Source organism: Natator depressus, chromosome 1 (assembly GCF_965152275.1).
Source record: "Natator depressus isolate rNatDep1 chromosome 1, rNatDep2.hap1, whole genome shotgun sequence".
NCBI lineage: Eukaryota > Metazoa > Chordata > Testudines > Cheloniidae > Natator > Natator depressus.
Window position 1 is genome coordinate 310,450,524 of NC_134234.1, and position 17,586 is coordinate 310,468,109.

Here is a 17,586-nt window from a genome sequence, read left to right on the forward strand (position 1 = left end):
AGCACTCAAGCATGTGTTTAACTTTATGTACTTGAGTAATGGTGAATTCTTTGAATATTTGTGCTATGCATCCCTGGACCAAATCATGCTGCTGCTGTTCAGGCAAAATAGCCAATGAAGTCAGTATAGGGCTCCCTATTGTTGTTGTTTTTAAAATGCTTTTAAGCAACGGATTTTTTAAGTCAGTGGGACTGCATAGGAATGTAAAGTTAAACACTTGCATAAATGTTTGCAGAATTTGGCCCTTAGTGAGTATCAGAGCTTGGAGCATAACATGGGAGGTAAGCTGTGAATAATTCTTTTGCTGCTTTCTGGAATTCAGTGACTGGCTTCAGCTGGATCTATAGCCACAAGTTCAAACTTCAAAATTCTGTTCTTCTAACAGCTTTCTTTATTTTCAGTTTACAACCAAGCAAGGCTCTTGGGTTCGATGCCCATTTGCTCATGGGAATTTCCCAGGTAAATAACTTTATTTTATTAAATTAAAATGACACATTAATAATTATATTAAATTAAATTAACCACTAGACTACAACCTCTCTCATCGAGTAAAGCTTATTGGTCTTGCTATACCCTCTGAATTGCATCAATAATATTTAACAGTGCAGGTTTTCCATTTGTAAACTCCCACAGTTAATCAAGTATTTGTAAAGATAAATAATAACCTGTTCAAAATCAAGATAGCTATTGATATAACAGTTGACGGTATTCAAGCTGATAATGGTTTTATTTTAGCACAGCATGGTATCTACTGTTATAGTATCTCATACGTCATTCATTGTGTGAGTGATTACATTTAAAAATAACAGCCTTTCTCCCCAATTTCAAAGCTTGGAAAATGAGAATTGCTGCCCGGGCAGAACAGATACAAGTCTCCTTCATGTCACAAACCAAGGCAAAATTTTCAGTGCTGGTGTGTAACAAGGCACAGCTGTCTTCATGTGACTCTGTTGGGATACGCCACTCAGTCTCAGCGGTTGGTATGCGTTATTTATCAGAAGTTGCTATCAATAAGGCAGCTTCAACATGTTTAATTTGAAATTATTGCCATCCATAACTCTGATGCCTGGACAAAACTAGCAAAAGCCAGGCACATGCACTTTGGAACAATATCCATAGTTAAAGCATTTAGTCCTAGTTCTGATCTCACCCTGATGTAAGACAGGAGTAACCACTGAAATTAAGTGAGTCACACCAGTGGAAGTGACTTTTGAGTGCTTGATTTTGTAACTGTAATGTTCTTTTAATGTTTTGTTGTACTATTTATAAATATGTGCACTTCATAGGCCCAATTCATTACCACTGGTGCAGGGATGTTCCAGAGCTATACCTCCCTGTGCCAGCTTGATTTGCTGTGCTGCAGGCAGTTCACACAAGACAGGGCCATACAGTGGATCCCACGTCTGACCTCCTTTGAGGTTTCTGATAGGGAGGGCAGCTTTATGCTCTGCTGGGCTTTTCATAGGACACCTGAGGGAATAGACTGCCTTGTGGATGCAGTACCACTGTACAGCCTATCCTTGAACTCCATGGACACAGTTGGCTATTTTTGATCCTTATTTTCTTGAAGAATTAGCAAGCACTGTGGGCCTCATTCTCACTTACACTAAGACACCTTTACACCAGTGTAAAGGAACGTTAAAATGGACATATATTATGCCCCCCCATACCCTAGTTAAGGCCCCTTTCTTTGCCAGTTTGGTGTAAAGATGCCTAGTGTCACTGAGAACCATGCACTGCATGTTATACAAGTACAATGAGAGAGAATTGTGGGAATATCCTCAAGCCAACAGTATTTTTATAGAGCTGGTTGTAACTCAGAATTTCTGTTCTGTGGGAAATTCTGACATTTTGAAAAATGCTTTTGTTCCGATTTGGAATGGAAATGAGACGTTTTGAAATTTCTTGCAGGAAGGAAATTCTGAACAGTTTCATTTAGAAACAACATTCAGTTTTTGATGAATCGGCATTTTCCAATGGAAAAACCATTTTTGTTGGAAAATTCCTGACTACCTATACTTGTTAACATGTTACACTCAGTTATTGTGGCTGCAAGCCATTGTTTATTGTTATGGAAATAATAGCTTGTGGTTAATTCATCAGCAGACTAGGGGAAAATGCTTGCAGTCTTCTGACAGGCACTCCATGTAGTTTACTCATATTCCTACCAGGCTAGAGCACTCAATGCGTGTTTCTAAACCTGCTCTGTGTGGAATGCCTAGTTTCACATTCGTATCTGGCTATATTCATATAGGAAAATATTCTCTTTATCAGTGAATTTTCTGTTATCGAAAGTCCATTATTTTATTATTATTACTAAGGCACTTATCTTGGTAGCTAAGCATTGATCCTGGATGCACTTGGCCATATATGTATTCATTTCTGCATTGCTATGGGGAAACTGTATATTTAAATTTCCATTGTAAAGGATTCTTGCAACCATTTTTTTGAGACGCTCTTCCTTTCTAGCAGGCCTTTGTTGTTCTGCAGGGAGAATGCCCTTGGCTAGCAAAGTGCCTCTTCCTGTCCCATGGCATTCTGATCAGCTTTTGCTGAGATTAAAAATTGCCGTTTCTCCTCTCCTCTCCCTTACATTCCTCAGGAAGTTTTGGCAGCATATCAAAATAATAATTATACACAAACGTTCTATGGCTGGCCTCATGTTGCTACCAGCACAGCATCAGCAGCAGACACTGTCCTGGGAGCTCATAGAGCAGATGTTTTGGGTGGGGGAGAGGAGAGAGCTGGTCTGGTCTGGGGGCGCCACACGGGGCAGGAATCAGGCTGGACTTCCCTGGGACCCAGAGGCCTATCTTTGCCCCTCGGGCAACCCACATTGGGCTTGAGCACCCCCAACTCCTCAGGAGGATGGAGGAGAGAGAAGAAGAAAGTGAGGCTGGGTTCCCTGAATCCAGCACCTGGGCCCAGGAGAAGAAAGGAGAGCAGCAGAATACGGACCCTGGACTTCAGAAAAGCAGACTTTGACTCCCTCAGGGAACTGATGGGCAGGATCCCCTGGGAGAATAACATGAGGGGGAAAGGAGTCCAGGAGAGCTGGCTGTATTTTAAAGAATCCTTATTGAGGTTACAGGGACAAACCATCCTGATGTGTAGAAAGACTAGTAAATATGGCAGGCGACCAGCTTGGCTTAACAGTGAAATCCTTGCTGATCTTTCAGCAGACAGTGCAGTAGGACTGCTAACTGTCATCGAACTACCACTTCCGCTGCCACTCTGCTTTCCTGCTCTTGTCTCGATAGCAAATTTCTCCATGTTGTGTCTCATGGGCTCCCACTTCTGCTGCAACTCTGCTCTCCTGAATCCATCTCGCAGGTCATCAGCCACTGCTTCCACTTCCACTCTGCTCTCTGGCTCTCCTGGTGGTCTCGCAGGGCCGCTTCCGCTGCAACTCTGCTCGGCTGCTCTTGTCTCGCCATAAAACGGCAAGCGTGCAGCCCGCTCAGCTGTGGTGTCCTGGCAGCAGACGGTGCAGTAGGTCTGCAAGCATCGTCACTGAACGACCGCTTCCGCTGCTACTCTGCTGTCCTGCAGACGCCATACCACGGCAAGCATGGAGCCCGCTCAGATCGCTGCGGCAGTTATGAGCATTGTAAACACCTCACGCATTATCATGCAGTATATGCAGAACCAGAGCCTGCAAAAACAGACGAGGAGGTGATGGCAGCGCGGTGACGAGAGTGATGAGGACATGGACACAGACTTCTCTCAAAGCACAGGCCCAGGCAATTTGGCCATCCTGGTGGCAATGGGGCAGGCTCATGCCGTGGAATGCAGATTGTGGGCCCTGTGAAACAAGCACAGACTGGTGGGACCGCATAGTGGTGCAGGTCTGGGATGATTCCCAGTGGCTGCAAAACTTTCGCATGTGTAAGGGCACTTTCATGGAACTTTGACTTGCTTTCCCCTGCCCTGAAGCTCAAGAATACTAAGATGAGAGCAGCCCTCACAGCTCACAAGCGAGTGGTGATAGCCCTCTGGAAGCTTGCAACGCCAGACAGCTACCGGTCAGTCGGGAATCAATTTGGAGTGGGCAAATTTACTGTGGGGGCTGCTGTGATCCAAGTTGCCAACGCAATCACTGAGCTGCTGCTATCAAGGGTAGTGACTCTGGGAAATGTGTGGGTTATAGTGGATGGCTTTGCTGCAATGGGATTCCCTAACTGTGATGGGGCCATAGACGGAACACACATCCCTGTCTTGGGACCGGACTACCAAGGCAGCCAGTACATAAACCGAAAGGGGTACTTTGGCAAGCACTGGTGAATCACAAGGGACCTTTCACCAACATCAACGTGGGATGGCTGGGAAGGTAAATGATGCTCTCATCTTCAGGAACTCTGGTCTGTATGAACAGCTGCAGCAAGGGATTTACTTTCCAGACCAGAAAATAACTGTTGGGGATGTTATCCTTGGGGACCCAGCCTACCTCTTAATGCTATGGCTCATGAAGCCATACACAGGCAGCCTGGACAGTAGTCAGGAGCTGTTCAACTACAGGCTGAGCAAGTGCAGAATGGTGGTAGAATGTGCGTTTGGATGTTTAAAAGAGCACTGGCACAGTTTACTGACTCGGTTAGACCTCAGTGAAACCAATATTCCCACTGTTATTACTGCTTGCTGTGTGCTCCACAATATCTGAGAGTAAGGGGGGAGACATTTATGGCGGGGTGGGAAGTTGAAGTAAATCACCTGGCTGCTGATTATACGCAGCCAGACACCAGGGCATTTAGAAGAGCACAGCAGGGCACGCTGCGCATCAGAGAAGCTTTGAAAACCAGTTTCATGGCTGACCAGGCTACGGTATGACAGTTCTGTTTGTTTCTCCTTGAGGAAAACCCACCCTCTGGGTTCCATCTACTTCTCTGTAAGCCAACCACCCTCCCCTCCCTACTTCAATCACCGCTTCCAGAGGCAATAAAGTCATTGCATGAATTTGAAACATTCTTAATTTGTCACACAAATAGGGGATAACTGCCAAGGTAGCCTGGGAGGGGTGAGGGAGGAGGGAAGCACCAGGTGGGGTAGGGGAGGAGGGAAGGACAAGGTCACACTGCACTTCAAAACTTATTGAATGCCAGCCTTCTGTTGCTTGGGCAGTCCTATGGGGTGGAGTGGTTGGGTGCCCAGAGGGCCCCCCCCACCCATGTTCTTGGGTGAGGAGGCTATGGAACTTGGGGAGGAGGGCGGTTGATTACACAGGGGCTGCAGTGGCGGTCTGTGCCTTTCCTGCACCTCAACCATACGCCAGAGCATATCAGTTTGATCCTCCAGTAGCCTCAGCATTGCATCCTGCCTCCTCTCATCATGCTGCTGCCACCTCTCCTGTTGCTCCAGCCATCTATCCTCTCGTGCATCCCTCCTGTGCTCATTCATTTTGTGCTTTCCTGGCCTCTGCCATTGTCTGCCTCCACTCATTCTGCTGGGCTCTTTCAGTTTGGGTGGACTGCATGAGCTCAGAACACTTCATCGCAAGTGTGTTTTTTTTCACCTTCTTATCTGTGCTAGCCTCTGGGACAGAGATGCTAGTCCCAGCGTTGAAACATTTGCAGCTGTGGGAGGAAAAAAGGGAGATTAAAATTGAAAAAGACACACTGGCCATTTAAAAGGAAGGGCTGATGTTTTCGGGTTAATGTGCAGCACAAACACAACTACCCCCCCGCCCCAATTCTCTGAGATGATCGCTTCACCCCTCCCCTGACCCCGTGGCTAACAGCAGGGATGATTTCTTTTCAGCCACAGGCAAACAGCCAAACAGGAGTGGCCACCTCTGAATGTCCCCTGAATAAAACTCCCCTATTTCAACTAGGTGACCATGAATGATATCACTCTCCTGAGGATAACACAGAGAGATAAAGAACAGATGTTGCTTGAATGCCAGCAAACACCGGGACCACACGCTGCCATGCTTTCTTATGCAATGATTCCAGACTACATGCTACTGGCCTGGTGTGGTAAAGTGTCCTACCATGGAGGACGCAATAAGGCTGTCCTCCCCAGAAACCTTTTGAAAAGGCTTTGGGAGTACCTCCAGGACAGCTTCATTGAGATGTCCCTGGAAGATTTCCGCCCCAACCCCAGACACATTAACAGACTTTTCCAGTAGCTGTGCTGGCCACGAATGCATCCCAAGTCTTCAGGGCAAAGTAATCATTAAACACGCTTGCTTTTAAACCGTGTATTATATTTATAAAGGTACACTCACCAGAGCTGCCTTCTCTGCCTTCAAGGTCTGGGAGCCCGGGTTGGGAGGGGTATTGGATCTCAGGTGATAAACAGCTCCTGGCTGTCAGGGAGAATGGCTTCTCAGCGCACACCAGGCAAGCGATCTTCAACCTTCCCCTCATCTTCCTCATCCCCAAAATCCTCATCCCTGTTGCGTGAGACTCCCCACCCTTGCAGGAGTCCATGTACAGGGGTGGGGCAGTGGTAGGGGCACCCCCTAGAATTGCATGCAGCTCATCCTAGAAGCAGCATGTCTGGGGCTCTGACCCCAAGCAGGCCTTTGCCTCTTGGATTTTTTGGTAGGCTTGCCTAAGCTCCTTAAGTTTCATGTGGCACTGCTGTGGGTCCCTGTGATAGCCTCTGTCCTTCATGTCCTTGGAGATTTTTTTTTTTTTCAAATATTTTGGCATTTTGTCTCTTGGAACGGAGTTCTGATAGCACGGATTCGTCTCCCCGTACAGCGACCAGATCCAGTACTTCCCATTCGGTCCATGCTGGAGCTCTTTTGCAATTCTGGGACTCCATGGTCACCGTTGCTGATATCTGCACGGTCATCTGTGCTGATCAGCTTGCCACACTGGCCAAACAGGAAATGAAATTCAAAAGTTCGCAGGGCTTTTCCTGTCTTCCTGGCCAGTGCATCCAAGTTCAGAGTGCTGTCCAGAGCGGTCACAATGGACCACTGTTGGATAGCTCCTGGAGTCCAATACAGTCTAATTACGTCCACACTAACCCAAATTCAACCTGGCGATGTCTATTTCAGCGCTAATCTCCTCCTCGGATTTTAGTCGATTTTAGGAGCCCATTAAGTTGACAAAAATGGCTTTGTTGTGTGGATGGGTGCAGGGTTAAATTGATCTAATGCTGCTAAATTTGACCTAAATTCATAGTGTAGACCAGGGCTAAATAGGATTGGATCCCAGCCAGATATTATTGTGAAACTGGACATATCAAACAGAGTGCCAGTCTGTTCAGAAATGTCCATTGTTTCCATCGTCCTGTGGTACAGATTGATCTGGTCTCTTTAGTAACGATACAATGGGAACTCGTGTAGATTACACATGGTTCCCTGCCCCAAGACCATGAGCAATTTCCACCAGGGTCTCATGATGACTTAACACTGAGCCATTGTTCTCATAAACAATTGTTCATAGCCTCAATATTAATGTATTCACAATAGTTTTGGGTTAAGGCCATATTTACCTAATTTATCCCTGTCGTCTTCAGGAGCTTTGTTGAGGAAGGAAAAGCAGTACAGGGCCCATAGTTCCAGAGAAATAGTCATTTTCTTTTTTGCACACAAGCCACAAATAACTATTTTAAGCAGCAGAACAATTTTTTTAGGGTAATTTTACCATCAGGTGCAAGTTTTTTCATGAAGTTGATAGATTTCCACTCCATACAGCTAAATTCAGTGCCTTGCACAATGACAGGTTTCAGAGTAGCAGCCGTGTTAGTCTGTATTCGCAAAAAGAAAAGGTGTACTTGTGGCACCTTAGAGACTAACCAATTTATTTGAGCATAAGCTCAAATAGGCTTTCATGATGAAGTGAGCTGTAGCTCATGAAAGCTTATGCTCAAATAAATTTGTTAGTCTCTAAGGTGCCACAAGTCCCTCCTTTTGTTTTTGCGAATACAGACTAACACGGCTGCTACTCTGAAATTCACTATCAGGGTAATCCTTTCTCAGAGCACAGCCTGAGTAGCTGGCTGTGGGATGGGGAGATCTGCAGCACACAGGGCTCTCCCCTCTGGCCCAGGTAGGCCATGGAGTGCAAGTAGAAGCCTTCGATGGCTTCTGCCATAGCCTCCCATCTTTAGCAACCTCCACGACTGGCATCCTCCCCTTCTGGGAGTGTGGGGGAAATGGAAAGTGGATCATTACCCAGTCTCCCTTCCTGGTCCACCCCCAAATCCACCTTATGTACTTTGACACAGTGCTGTGCTCCATAATATGCTGGGATATGGGCCCTCTTCATGGGTTCCTCAAATCCTGCACCTCCTGCGCAGGAGAACCAAACTGGCTGCACTGTGCTCACGGCATTCCGTACCCCTGGGGGAGGGAAGTCCTTAAAAGGAAAAGAACCTTCAATAATGAAAACAATCTGCCACATATTTTAAGGTAGTTAAATACATAACATTACTGACAAAAGAGCCAAAGAGCTGGAGGGAGACTATGCATTTTGGTTGCCCACAAGCTCTGAAGTTAACAGCTTTCCACTTTGTTTTCATCAGGGTGACTCTCAGCCCACATCTGTCAATATTTCAGGTGAAATATGTGGCTCAGAAGTTTGCATTCAGGTAGGTCTGCTGATTTGTAGATATACTCTGCACTAAATAAACAAGCTGGCGTGGAAATAAGAAATTGTGGGCAGTGTCGCAGCTGCCTCCTCCCAGCCAAATCTGACCATGACCCACTTGTAGGTTGCAAAGAGCATTATCAATAGTTTGAATGTGCTGCTATTGTCCCTTGCTGAGCTTGTATTAATTATTTAAGGTCCATTCTTGATCTCTTATTTTTGTAGATGGCAACAGTGGAATATTAAGGGCTATTAAATTAACCCCTCCATCTATAAAACCTCTTTTGATGAAAAGATTGGAGTCAGAAGGGCAGAGGGAAGTAACAAATGTATTAACATTTTCTAAAAAACAAGTCTAAGGACTTTAGTGCATTCAGGCATATGTGTACAATAGTAAACAAGGAGACATGCAGCGTACTAAGTGCACTGATACACATTTAAATGACTATTATTGAAACAGAGCTGGGCAAATAATATGCAAAAATGCCAGCACATATCTGTAGAACTGAGTTTTACTAACAGATATGTTCATAGAAAATGAATTTAAAACTCAAAGGTCTGATTCCACCTGGAAAGTGAGTGTTACATTTGTTTTTTATGAATATTTTCACCAGAAACTTAGAACTATTTTTATTATTGTATAGCACCCAAAAGTATGCTCGGCACACTGGAAAACAAAAATCACCTTTTTTAAAAATAAACGTCCAGAGTCAGATGGGCTTGGAGGCATGGGGAGGTAGAAAGTTCTTCTGGTGCTCTTCTTCCGGCAGCTGGCCTGGAAGGCTGTTGTCACTTTCTGTCTTTCACTTTCTGACTAAAGTGACAAGGGCCATCTAGAAAGGCAGCCAGGGAACCCTTATTTTCCATCAGAAAATCATTCCAACAGAAAATTCCCTCGTAGCTACATCTTCTGTAACCCTGAAAATGACTAAGAGTGACACAAGTATAAGCTAAACCATTAAACAGATGGTTTTTTTTAAAAAAATCTGCATTCATTTCAGTAAACTAACAAGTCAATGTTTATTTTGCCAAAACAAATGATCATAAACAATATTGTTGAGAGGGAAATAACCATTTTTTTCTTTCTTTTGTAAAAGGTGGGGAGGACAGATGTAGATTATTCTGTTCCACTACAGATCTGCGATATCCAATGCAGTAAGTACTAATAATGTGTCACATGAAAGATTGAAATAGAAGATGAGATGGGTTTGACAGCAGAATCAGGGTCTCCTGGGACTGACACAACAATCCCCATCCTTCTGGGCTGCAGATTTCAGAGTCAAATCCTGATCTCTTTACTCCGTAAGTAAAGGAGGAAGGGTGACATTGTGACTAAGACACGGAACTGGAACTCAGTAAACCTTCAAGGGTAAATTCCCAGCACTGCCACAGACTTTCTGTGTGACTCTGGGCAAGTCAATTAATCCCTCTGTGACTCAGTTCTCCATTTGTACAAAGGGGATAATAGCACTTCCCTACCTCATGGAGATATTGCAAGGATAAATTAATTAATGGTTTGAAAAGTTCTCAGATACAATGATGGGTTCAACTGTGTTTAAGTTTAAGTCCTAGCAATAAGCAATAGTGAGGTCAGATCAGGGCTCACAGCAGGGATAGCCCTGAGACAGGGATTTTGGATCTAAGGCACAATAGGAGAAGCGCTGAACTGAGAACTCTAGGTGCAGTCAAGCTGGGAAGAAGACTCCAATTACACTTGGTCATTTTATTGTTCAGTTGCTGTAATAAATCAAATCAAATCACAGGAAGGGAGTGAGGGTTGAGACCATACATGGTCTATGGAGTGTTAAAAGCAGATGCGAAAATCACCGGCTCATAAGACCCTTTGAAAAACATAGCTTTAGAGATATAATTCCTAGTACACATTTTGACTATACCATAAAAGCTCTTCACAGCTCACTTTAAGAAGCCTGGCTCTAAAAACGTTGGGGCCTGTAATTGTATCCTGGCGGCAGAGCTCTGAGGGAGTGCTTGTATGGAACTTGGTAACTCATTTTCTTTGAAAAATACAATACCGCATGAAGTCAAATACTTAAACACATTCACCACTACAGTTGAGGTTATCAGGATATAACTTTCCAGGACATGATAAAAGCATATAAAATAATGAAAGGTTAGAAAAGGTGGACTGGGAGATTCTGCTCTGTCTTTTATAATATAAGAACAAAGAGACATTTAATTAAATTGAAAGGTGGGAAATTAAAAACTGATAAAAGGAAATATTCTCCCCCATAATGTGACTAAACTGTGGAACTCCTTGCCATAGGAAGTTTTTTGGGCAAAGGACTCAACAAGATTAAAAAAAGGCATTGGACACATATATGAATATTGAGAATTTCCAGTTATAATTAAAGCTAATTAAAATTTTGTAGAGGGACTACAAAACCTCATGCTTTAGGTTTTAAGGCTAAGCCAATCTCTAACTATTAGAGATCAAGATAAGATCTAATGTGTCATGCAGATTATCCCACATTTGCCTGCTGCAATGTTCACATACCTTCCTCTGAAGCAACTGAAACTGGCTACTTCAGAGGCAAGATACTGGACTTGATGGACCTCACTGTGATCCAGTATGGGTGCCTAGTTCCAGCTATTTGTTTGGAGGCTAAAAGAAATGCACTTTGTGGTCTGCAGCAAGTGTTATGTTTTTAGTGAATAGAGTCACTATTTAGAAATTATTTATTCTCAGATGTGCATTTTCCATAACAACAAATACATTTTTCCCAGCATTATCTTCCGAGAGTCAAGAAGATGATGAAAACTCCATAAGGATCATGTCGCTGACAGCAATAATTTTAATCCTGGTGACAATGATGGCTCTCCTTGGACATAAAATTTTAACAGGTACATAATCAAGGGAATGTTAATTGGAGAATCAGTCCATATTTTCTTGACAATCTGGAATATAGATTTAAAAACGAATGGACATTAATGGTATATAGTGGAAAGATAGTTAAAAATCCTTCCCTAGCCTCCAGAATGAAACTTTCCTCATTATCCATGCCCAGATGCCCCACCTGATCATTCACACAGTACCCTGGACTCCTGCCCCAGATAAAACCCTGGGAGAAGAGGCATGTTTTGCAGCATCTGCTGAGGGTCTCTAGATCTGGGCTCTGGTGAACTAAGGGAGAGGAAGTTAATGCCAAAGGTCAGCGCCTGCAACTGACAATGTCCTCTTGCTAACCCCTTTCTTCTTAAACAAGGGGACTGCTTGCTGAAGTCTCTGTGATGGTCATGAGTGCCAGGGTATTGCACAGAGAGTGAGGCAGTCTCTCAAGCAGCTAGCTTAAACAAAACTTGCTCCCAAGTATGTACCAAGAAGTATATGTATGCAAAACATCAGGACTATTAGACTTCATTTACTCCCAGCCAGATTAATCACCTTGAATAGTGCCTTACTCCAAGAGTTGACCCATTGATTTCAATGGTACTATTTGTGAAGCAAGGTGCTAATCAGCATTTTATTATTTATTATGGTAGTGCCTAGGGATCAACCAAGATTAGGCCCCATTGTGCTAGGCACAGTACAAATATGGTGTAATAGACAATCCCTTCCCTAAAGAACTAAGGCAATGTCTATGCTTAAAAACTTAGTGGCACAGCTATACCGATACAGCTGTGCTGCTGTAAGGCTTGGTCTACACTGGGGGGGGGGGGGGGGGGGGATCGATCTAAGATACGCAACTTCAGCTACGAGAATAGCATAGCTGAATCTTAGATCGACTTAGAATCACTTACTTTGCATCCTCGCGGCGTGGGATCAATGGCTGCCCCTCCCCCATCAACTCCGCTTCCACCTCTCGCCCTGGTGGAGTTCTGGAGTCGACGGCAGAGCGTTCGGGGATCGATGTAGATGCGATAAATCGATCCCCGATAGATCGATCACTACACGCTGATCCGGCGGGTAGTGTAGATGTGGCCTAAGAGTGCTCGTGCAGAGAGCTCTCCCGTTGACATAATAAAACCAGCTTAATGAGTGGTGGGAGAGTGTCTCCTGCCAACATAACGCTGTGCACGTGAGCACTTATGCCGGCAAAACATGTCGCTCAGGGGTGTGTGTGTGTGTTTTCCACACCCCTGAGTGACAAAGTTTTACCTACATAAGTGCTTGGGTAGACATGGCCTAACTAGATAAGACAGGCGAAGAGTGGGGGAAAGGGAAATAGCATACACAGAGTAATCAGTATGATGGCCTGCAAATATCCTGTTAATTCCATAATCTCTCTCTCTCTCTCTCTCATGGGTGGGGGCTTAGTTGGAGGGGATTAGCCAAACAGCACAACAAGGGAAGGGAGAGGGGACAGTGAAGAGAAGAGGTGACTGAGGGGGACAGGGCAGTAAAGACCATGAGGAGAGAGAGAAGGGTGTGAGGGGAAGGGGAGGAATGAGGCAGAGGTGAGGAGACTGGGAGAGAGCAGGACGGGGTTGGAGAAAACAGCCAGTCAATACAGGGCAGAGAAAGTGGAGTAAAAACTGTAGAAAATACTCTGAGCATGAGTTTAGGTAATCAAAATCTGGCCCTCAGCATTCATACTTCATCTCACGTTTTTTTTACTGGGTAAGAGTAGGATTTGTCCTACATTGTAACCGGGGTTTTCATACAGAGGGTGGCTGTTGTAATGATCAGTATAAGTACTGTTGGAGCTATGTAGGGGGTGCAAAACCATACAAAGAGATAAAAAACTTTAGTCAAAGTAGATACTTCAAACTCCCCCATTAACACTGCGCTTGTCCAGCTGGTAACAGTCAGCGGCTGTGCTATTTTTCAGTTGTGACTCATGGTGCTAGAATGACTATCAGACCCTTTCCCAATCAGATCACTGTGCAAATATTTGTAAATGATTTTTCATTGTTTGCTGTGGCATGGGATTGAGAAGAAAAGATCATCTTTATAGTTTTATGCCCGATATATTGCGTGTCTTTACAATGAAATTATCATGTACATCTGTAAAAGCATCATCCAGCAGCAGTCCTCTCAAAATGGTTTTAATGTTTCCACTCTATTTTTCTGCCAGAAATTCAGCATCCAATAATTACAAAACCCTTATATCAGAGGTAAAATTAGTTCATGCTCATGAAGGTTAATCTATTTCCAAATTCAAGGCAAGGTGTCCAACTGGCATATTTAATACATTATATTTTTTTCATCAGACATTGAAATTTGTATTCAGCATGACTTTCCCTCTGAAGCAACAGAGCTTAAGGAACTGGGTAGTCAGACCCTCATTTTTAAAAGCATTGGCTAAGACACAAGGCTTCTCTAATTTATACATTCTTTTCCATTTGACCGCTGTTTGCTTTCCCCCCTGCAATTTAAGGGATATGAATATTTCCAATCAGCTACTGCAAAAATAAATGTATGAATTAAAGTGAAAATAAAATGGCATCTTACATTATGATTTATTTCTCAGTTTTTCACAGAAAGAAACATGAAGGCAGAAGTCCAGCACAGATCATAAGGCAGAGGTAGTCAGCAATTCTCTTCAGTGTACAGCATGTCAGTTTTTTAATGTTCGTGAGAGATGTGGGATTGACAGCCCTGAAGAAGCCTTGGTAAAACCCTCTGTCCACAAAGCAGAGGCAATGGCTTTATAATATCTGTACTGGAGTTAGTATTGTAGATCCCATTATACCTAGAAGTGGTCCTGATATTTCTCTGTTATTGATAAAACTCTTGCCCCTGCTGGAAGCACGTGTTTCTCTTTGGATTCCTGCCTGCACCTCATGGTGTCAGAACTGACTGGGTACCATTGCTGGGAAAGGAAAGAATAAATGAATAAAGGAAGAGAAAGAGGGAAAAGTAGACTTCTCCATAATAAGAGTAGAAGGAAGCTCTGGACCCTCCCCCAGAAGAGGTGAGATGAACAGAGATAGAGAGCACCTCAAGCTCTCAAACTGAAAAGGCCCAGCCCAAAGAGGGAGGCAAAGGAGGGCAGGGGGAGAGAGGGAAACAGCCAGGGAAGAGGAAAAAATATACTTTAAGCTTGATGTGGAGGGATCATTACTCAGCTGAGAGGGTGCTCCCATTCTCACACCACGCCAATCGCTGCCTTTCCAGAAGGAAAACTATGCCACTTAGTATGAAGTGTAATAATTTCTTTCTTTTGGACACCTGTGCACTCAAGCAGCCAAGTCCCTGAGTTGCTGAGAAGGGCTTAGAACTGTATAAATCCTAATGCTATACTGTTGCAATAGACTGTTCCAAATGAGGGGAAATGCCAATCTCCTGTCCTGTTTAGTTTCTCCACTAGAGCGAAGAGTACCTCTTCCTTGCATTGATGATGGTGGCTGGTGAATTTAGCAGAACTCTTTCAAGATCCTCAGCGTCCTTCTCAATATCAGGTTGACTTTACATGTTACTTGCTCACATGAATAGTCCACTCTCATGCAAACCGACTTTGGTAGGACTATTCACAAGTGTAAAAGGCTTTACAAGTGCAGAGTGTAACATTTTACATCTTCAGATGAGGGAGTATCAGTCTGTTTGCCTATATCTCAAGAACAGAAAACGTTGGTTAGATCATGTGGGTAGAGAATCTGTCCCACATTTTCCTGTGAAATGAATGGTTTATTTAAGATGCCAGAAATGGGCAGGTTTTGCACTGTAGTTGCCGATTATGGGTACTTCAAGAATTACACATTTCTAATCTTCCTTTTAAAACCATAAACCTAAATTACTAAGTTATGGAATGGAAGAGATTTCTTATCAATGTTAATACATTTACTTCCCTCTAGTGAACTGAACCGTAGCTTTCTTTATTTTCTAGAGCCTTTCTGATAACTTTAGAGCACTGTGGCAAATCTTGCCATAGACAGACCTGTATCCCTGAAATTCTTCTCAGGTCTATCTCATAACTGCATTCAGTATTTTATGTATTGTATTTCTTTGAGTCAAAGGCATTTTTCCTGTTTTCTTTTCTGGAAACAACTTTACAGCTTTGTTAAATAATTCCAAATTAAAAAGACATTTCCTCTCTAGGGAACTAGATCCTCCTCCCATTAAGTTAATGGGAAAACCCCCATTGACTTCAAAGAGAAGCAGATCAGGCTTCTGGTTTCTTGGTTGTTTAAAACTTTTACATGAAATATAGTTCTTAAGAAAAGTATTTTGTCAAAATAATGAACTGAAGTGTTTGTCTTGTATTATAATGCTACTATTTATACTTGCAACTGAAAATAATACCACATACAATACAAAATGTTTAGTGTTTGTCATTTATTTCTTTTAAAACTCTCCAAACTCCTATCAAACATTCTTAATTCCTTTTGTGTAATAAGGAAGTGACATTAACAGAGACATGAACAATGTTGATGCCTGAAACCCATGTGGGATTGATTATGGGAGGTTGGGAGCAGGGGAGGGAAGGAGGGAGTGGAACAAGTGTTTGATCAATAAAATATATTTTCCATCTGCATGCCTTTTTGTTTTAGGATCCTCCAGGGGCAATTTAAAAAAGAAAAGAAAAAAGTGTGTCAGTTGAAGACATGTTTGCCGAACTGAAACATATGGTTCGCTAGGAGCCTGAGGGAGGAAAAAAAAATCTTGGCTTCTTTGATGTTAAAGCCTATTACACCAAATGTGCATTTTACTGAGATGGTAGGGAGGATTGGGGTTGGGGAAGGCCTGCCTTATGCAGGACTGGAGCTCAAGGAGCAGGGGGGCACAGATAGCCTCTGTAAACCCTCCAGTTAGCTGAAAGTGTGGAGCTTTGCACTATGAAATGGATTTATAATTGAAGCACTGGTTAATTTACATATCTCTTTTCCCCTATAACGGTATACACACTTCTATCAGAATCAATGCAGGACAGTGGAGATAAATACCCTCCTGATATTTTACAGTTCTTTGCTCATATTGGACCAAATCCTGGCTCCTCCCACTTCTCAGTGGTGTGTCACAATCTGGGTATATGGGTTAGTATTCTCTTCATCTGTCCCCAGCAGAGAACCCCTACCTAAAGCCAAAACCTGTTCACTAGGAAGGAAGGACTGGGTCCAATGTGCTTTGTTGCAATAACATCTTAGCCTACAATCTGACCCTGTCACCCTTGTTCAAACTGAAATTGAATTGGGGTTTCTCACTATGAGTAAATGTGGTGGAATCTGGCCCCGGGCTTGTGCAAAACTGCACTGAACTTAATGGAATTAAGATGGATTTACATGGGTGTAACTACAGAAAATGTAGCCTCCAATTACTAGTTTCTGAGAGGGAGAGTTGATGGCTATGCCTATAGTTAAGGTTGCCTGACACTTCCCAATTTATGACCCTGTTTTCATTTGCCTATAACTTTTTCAAACTTTAACCATCCCTACTGTCAGGGATGTGCCTTTTGCTATCCCTATGAAAAGCTGCACAACATGGCCAAGCTATGAGCCTTTGGAAAATTCCACTTGGTACATGCTCACTAGAGATGTTAGAGTTTAGCAGCTAAATTCTTTGAAGAAGCTAAGCCGTACTTCCCCTGCAATTGCTTCTCCCAGCAGCCAGGGGCTGCTGTGGCAGCAAGTACTGGAAGTGAGAGCAGGGAGGAGAAGGAGAAAGTGGAATTAGCCATGTAGGAATGCAGAGTAGTGAGAAATGTGGGCTTGGGGGAAGAGGTTGCAAAAGCCAGAGGATGGGGAGGAGCAGAAGAGAAAGGGGATAGCAGCAAAGGAGGAGAGGGAGTGGGAGCATTGAACAGGAGCAGAGAGGGATTCGGGCAGGAGCTGGAGGGGTGGGATAGGAATAGAAGGGGACAGAGGCAGGCTGAGGCCGCAGGGGCGGAAGGGTCTATAACCACTATAGAACACTCTCCTCCAGAACCTAGAATGGGACTCAGGAGTCCTCAGTCTCAGTTTTCCAGTATTTTTCACAGCTATTTCCTGGAAGCAGAGGAATGCTATGTCCCCACACCCTTTTAATAACTGGTCCACATAAAGGATAACAGTTTACTAATGCTGCCAGTTACAGCTGGTTTAGGAGACTTAACCAGATGACACTACACAGCTCCTTACTGGCTAATAATGGCTAAAGCAAAATAAG

At 43.6% G+C, this 17,586-nt stretch overlaps 1 protein-coding gene across 1 annotated transcript in view; it reads left to right on the top strand.

The window, feature by feature from the left end:
• IL17REL (interleukin 17 receptor E like) overlaps window positions 1-15,645 on the top strand; it is a 77,689-nt gene extending 62,044 nt beyond the window's left edge. The window contains exons 12-18 of the mRNA XM_074952366.1: window positions 402-459; window positions 831-976; window positions 8,479-8,544; window positions 9,641-9,698; window positions 11,289-11,405; window positions 13,976-14,030; window positions 14,804-15,645. Of these exons, the coding sequence (XP_074808467.1) occupies window positions 402-459; window positions 831-976; window positions 8,479-8,544; window positions 9,641-9,698; window positions 11,289-11,405; window positions 13,976-14,030; window positions 14,804-14,843 (540 nt within the window). The 3' untranslated portion in view covers window positions 14,844-15,645. The remainder of the gene's footprint in view (window positions 1-401; window positions 460-830; window positions 977-8,478; window positions 8,545-9,640; window positions 9,699-11,288; window positions 11,406-13,975; window positions 14,031-14,803) is intronic.
• Window positions 15,646-17,586: the final 1,941 nt, after the last annotated feature.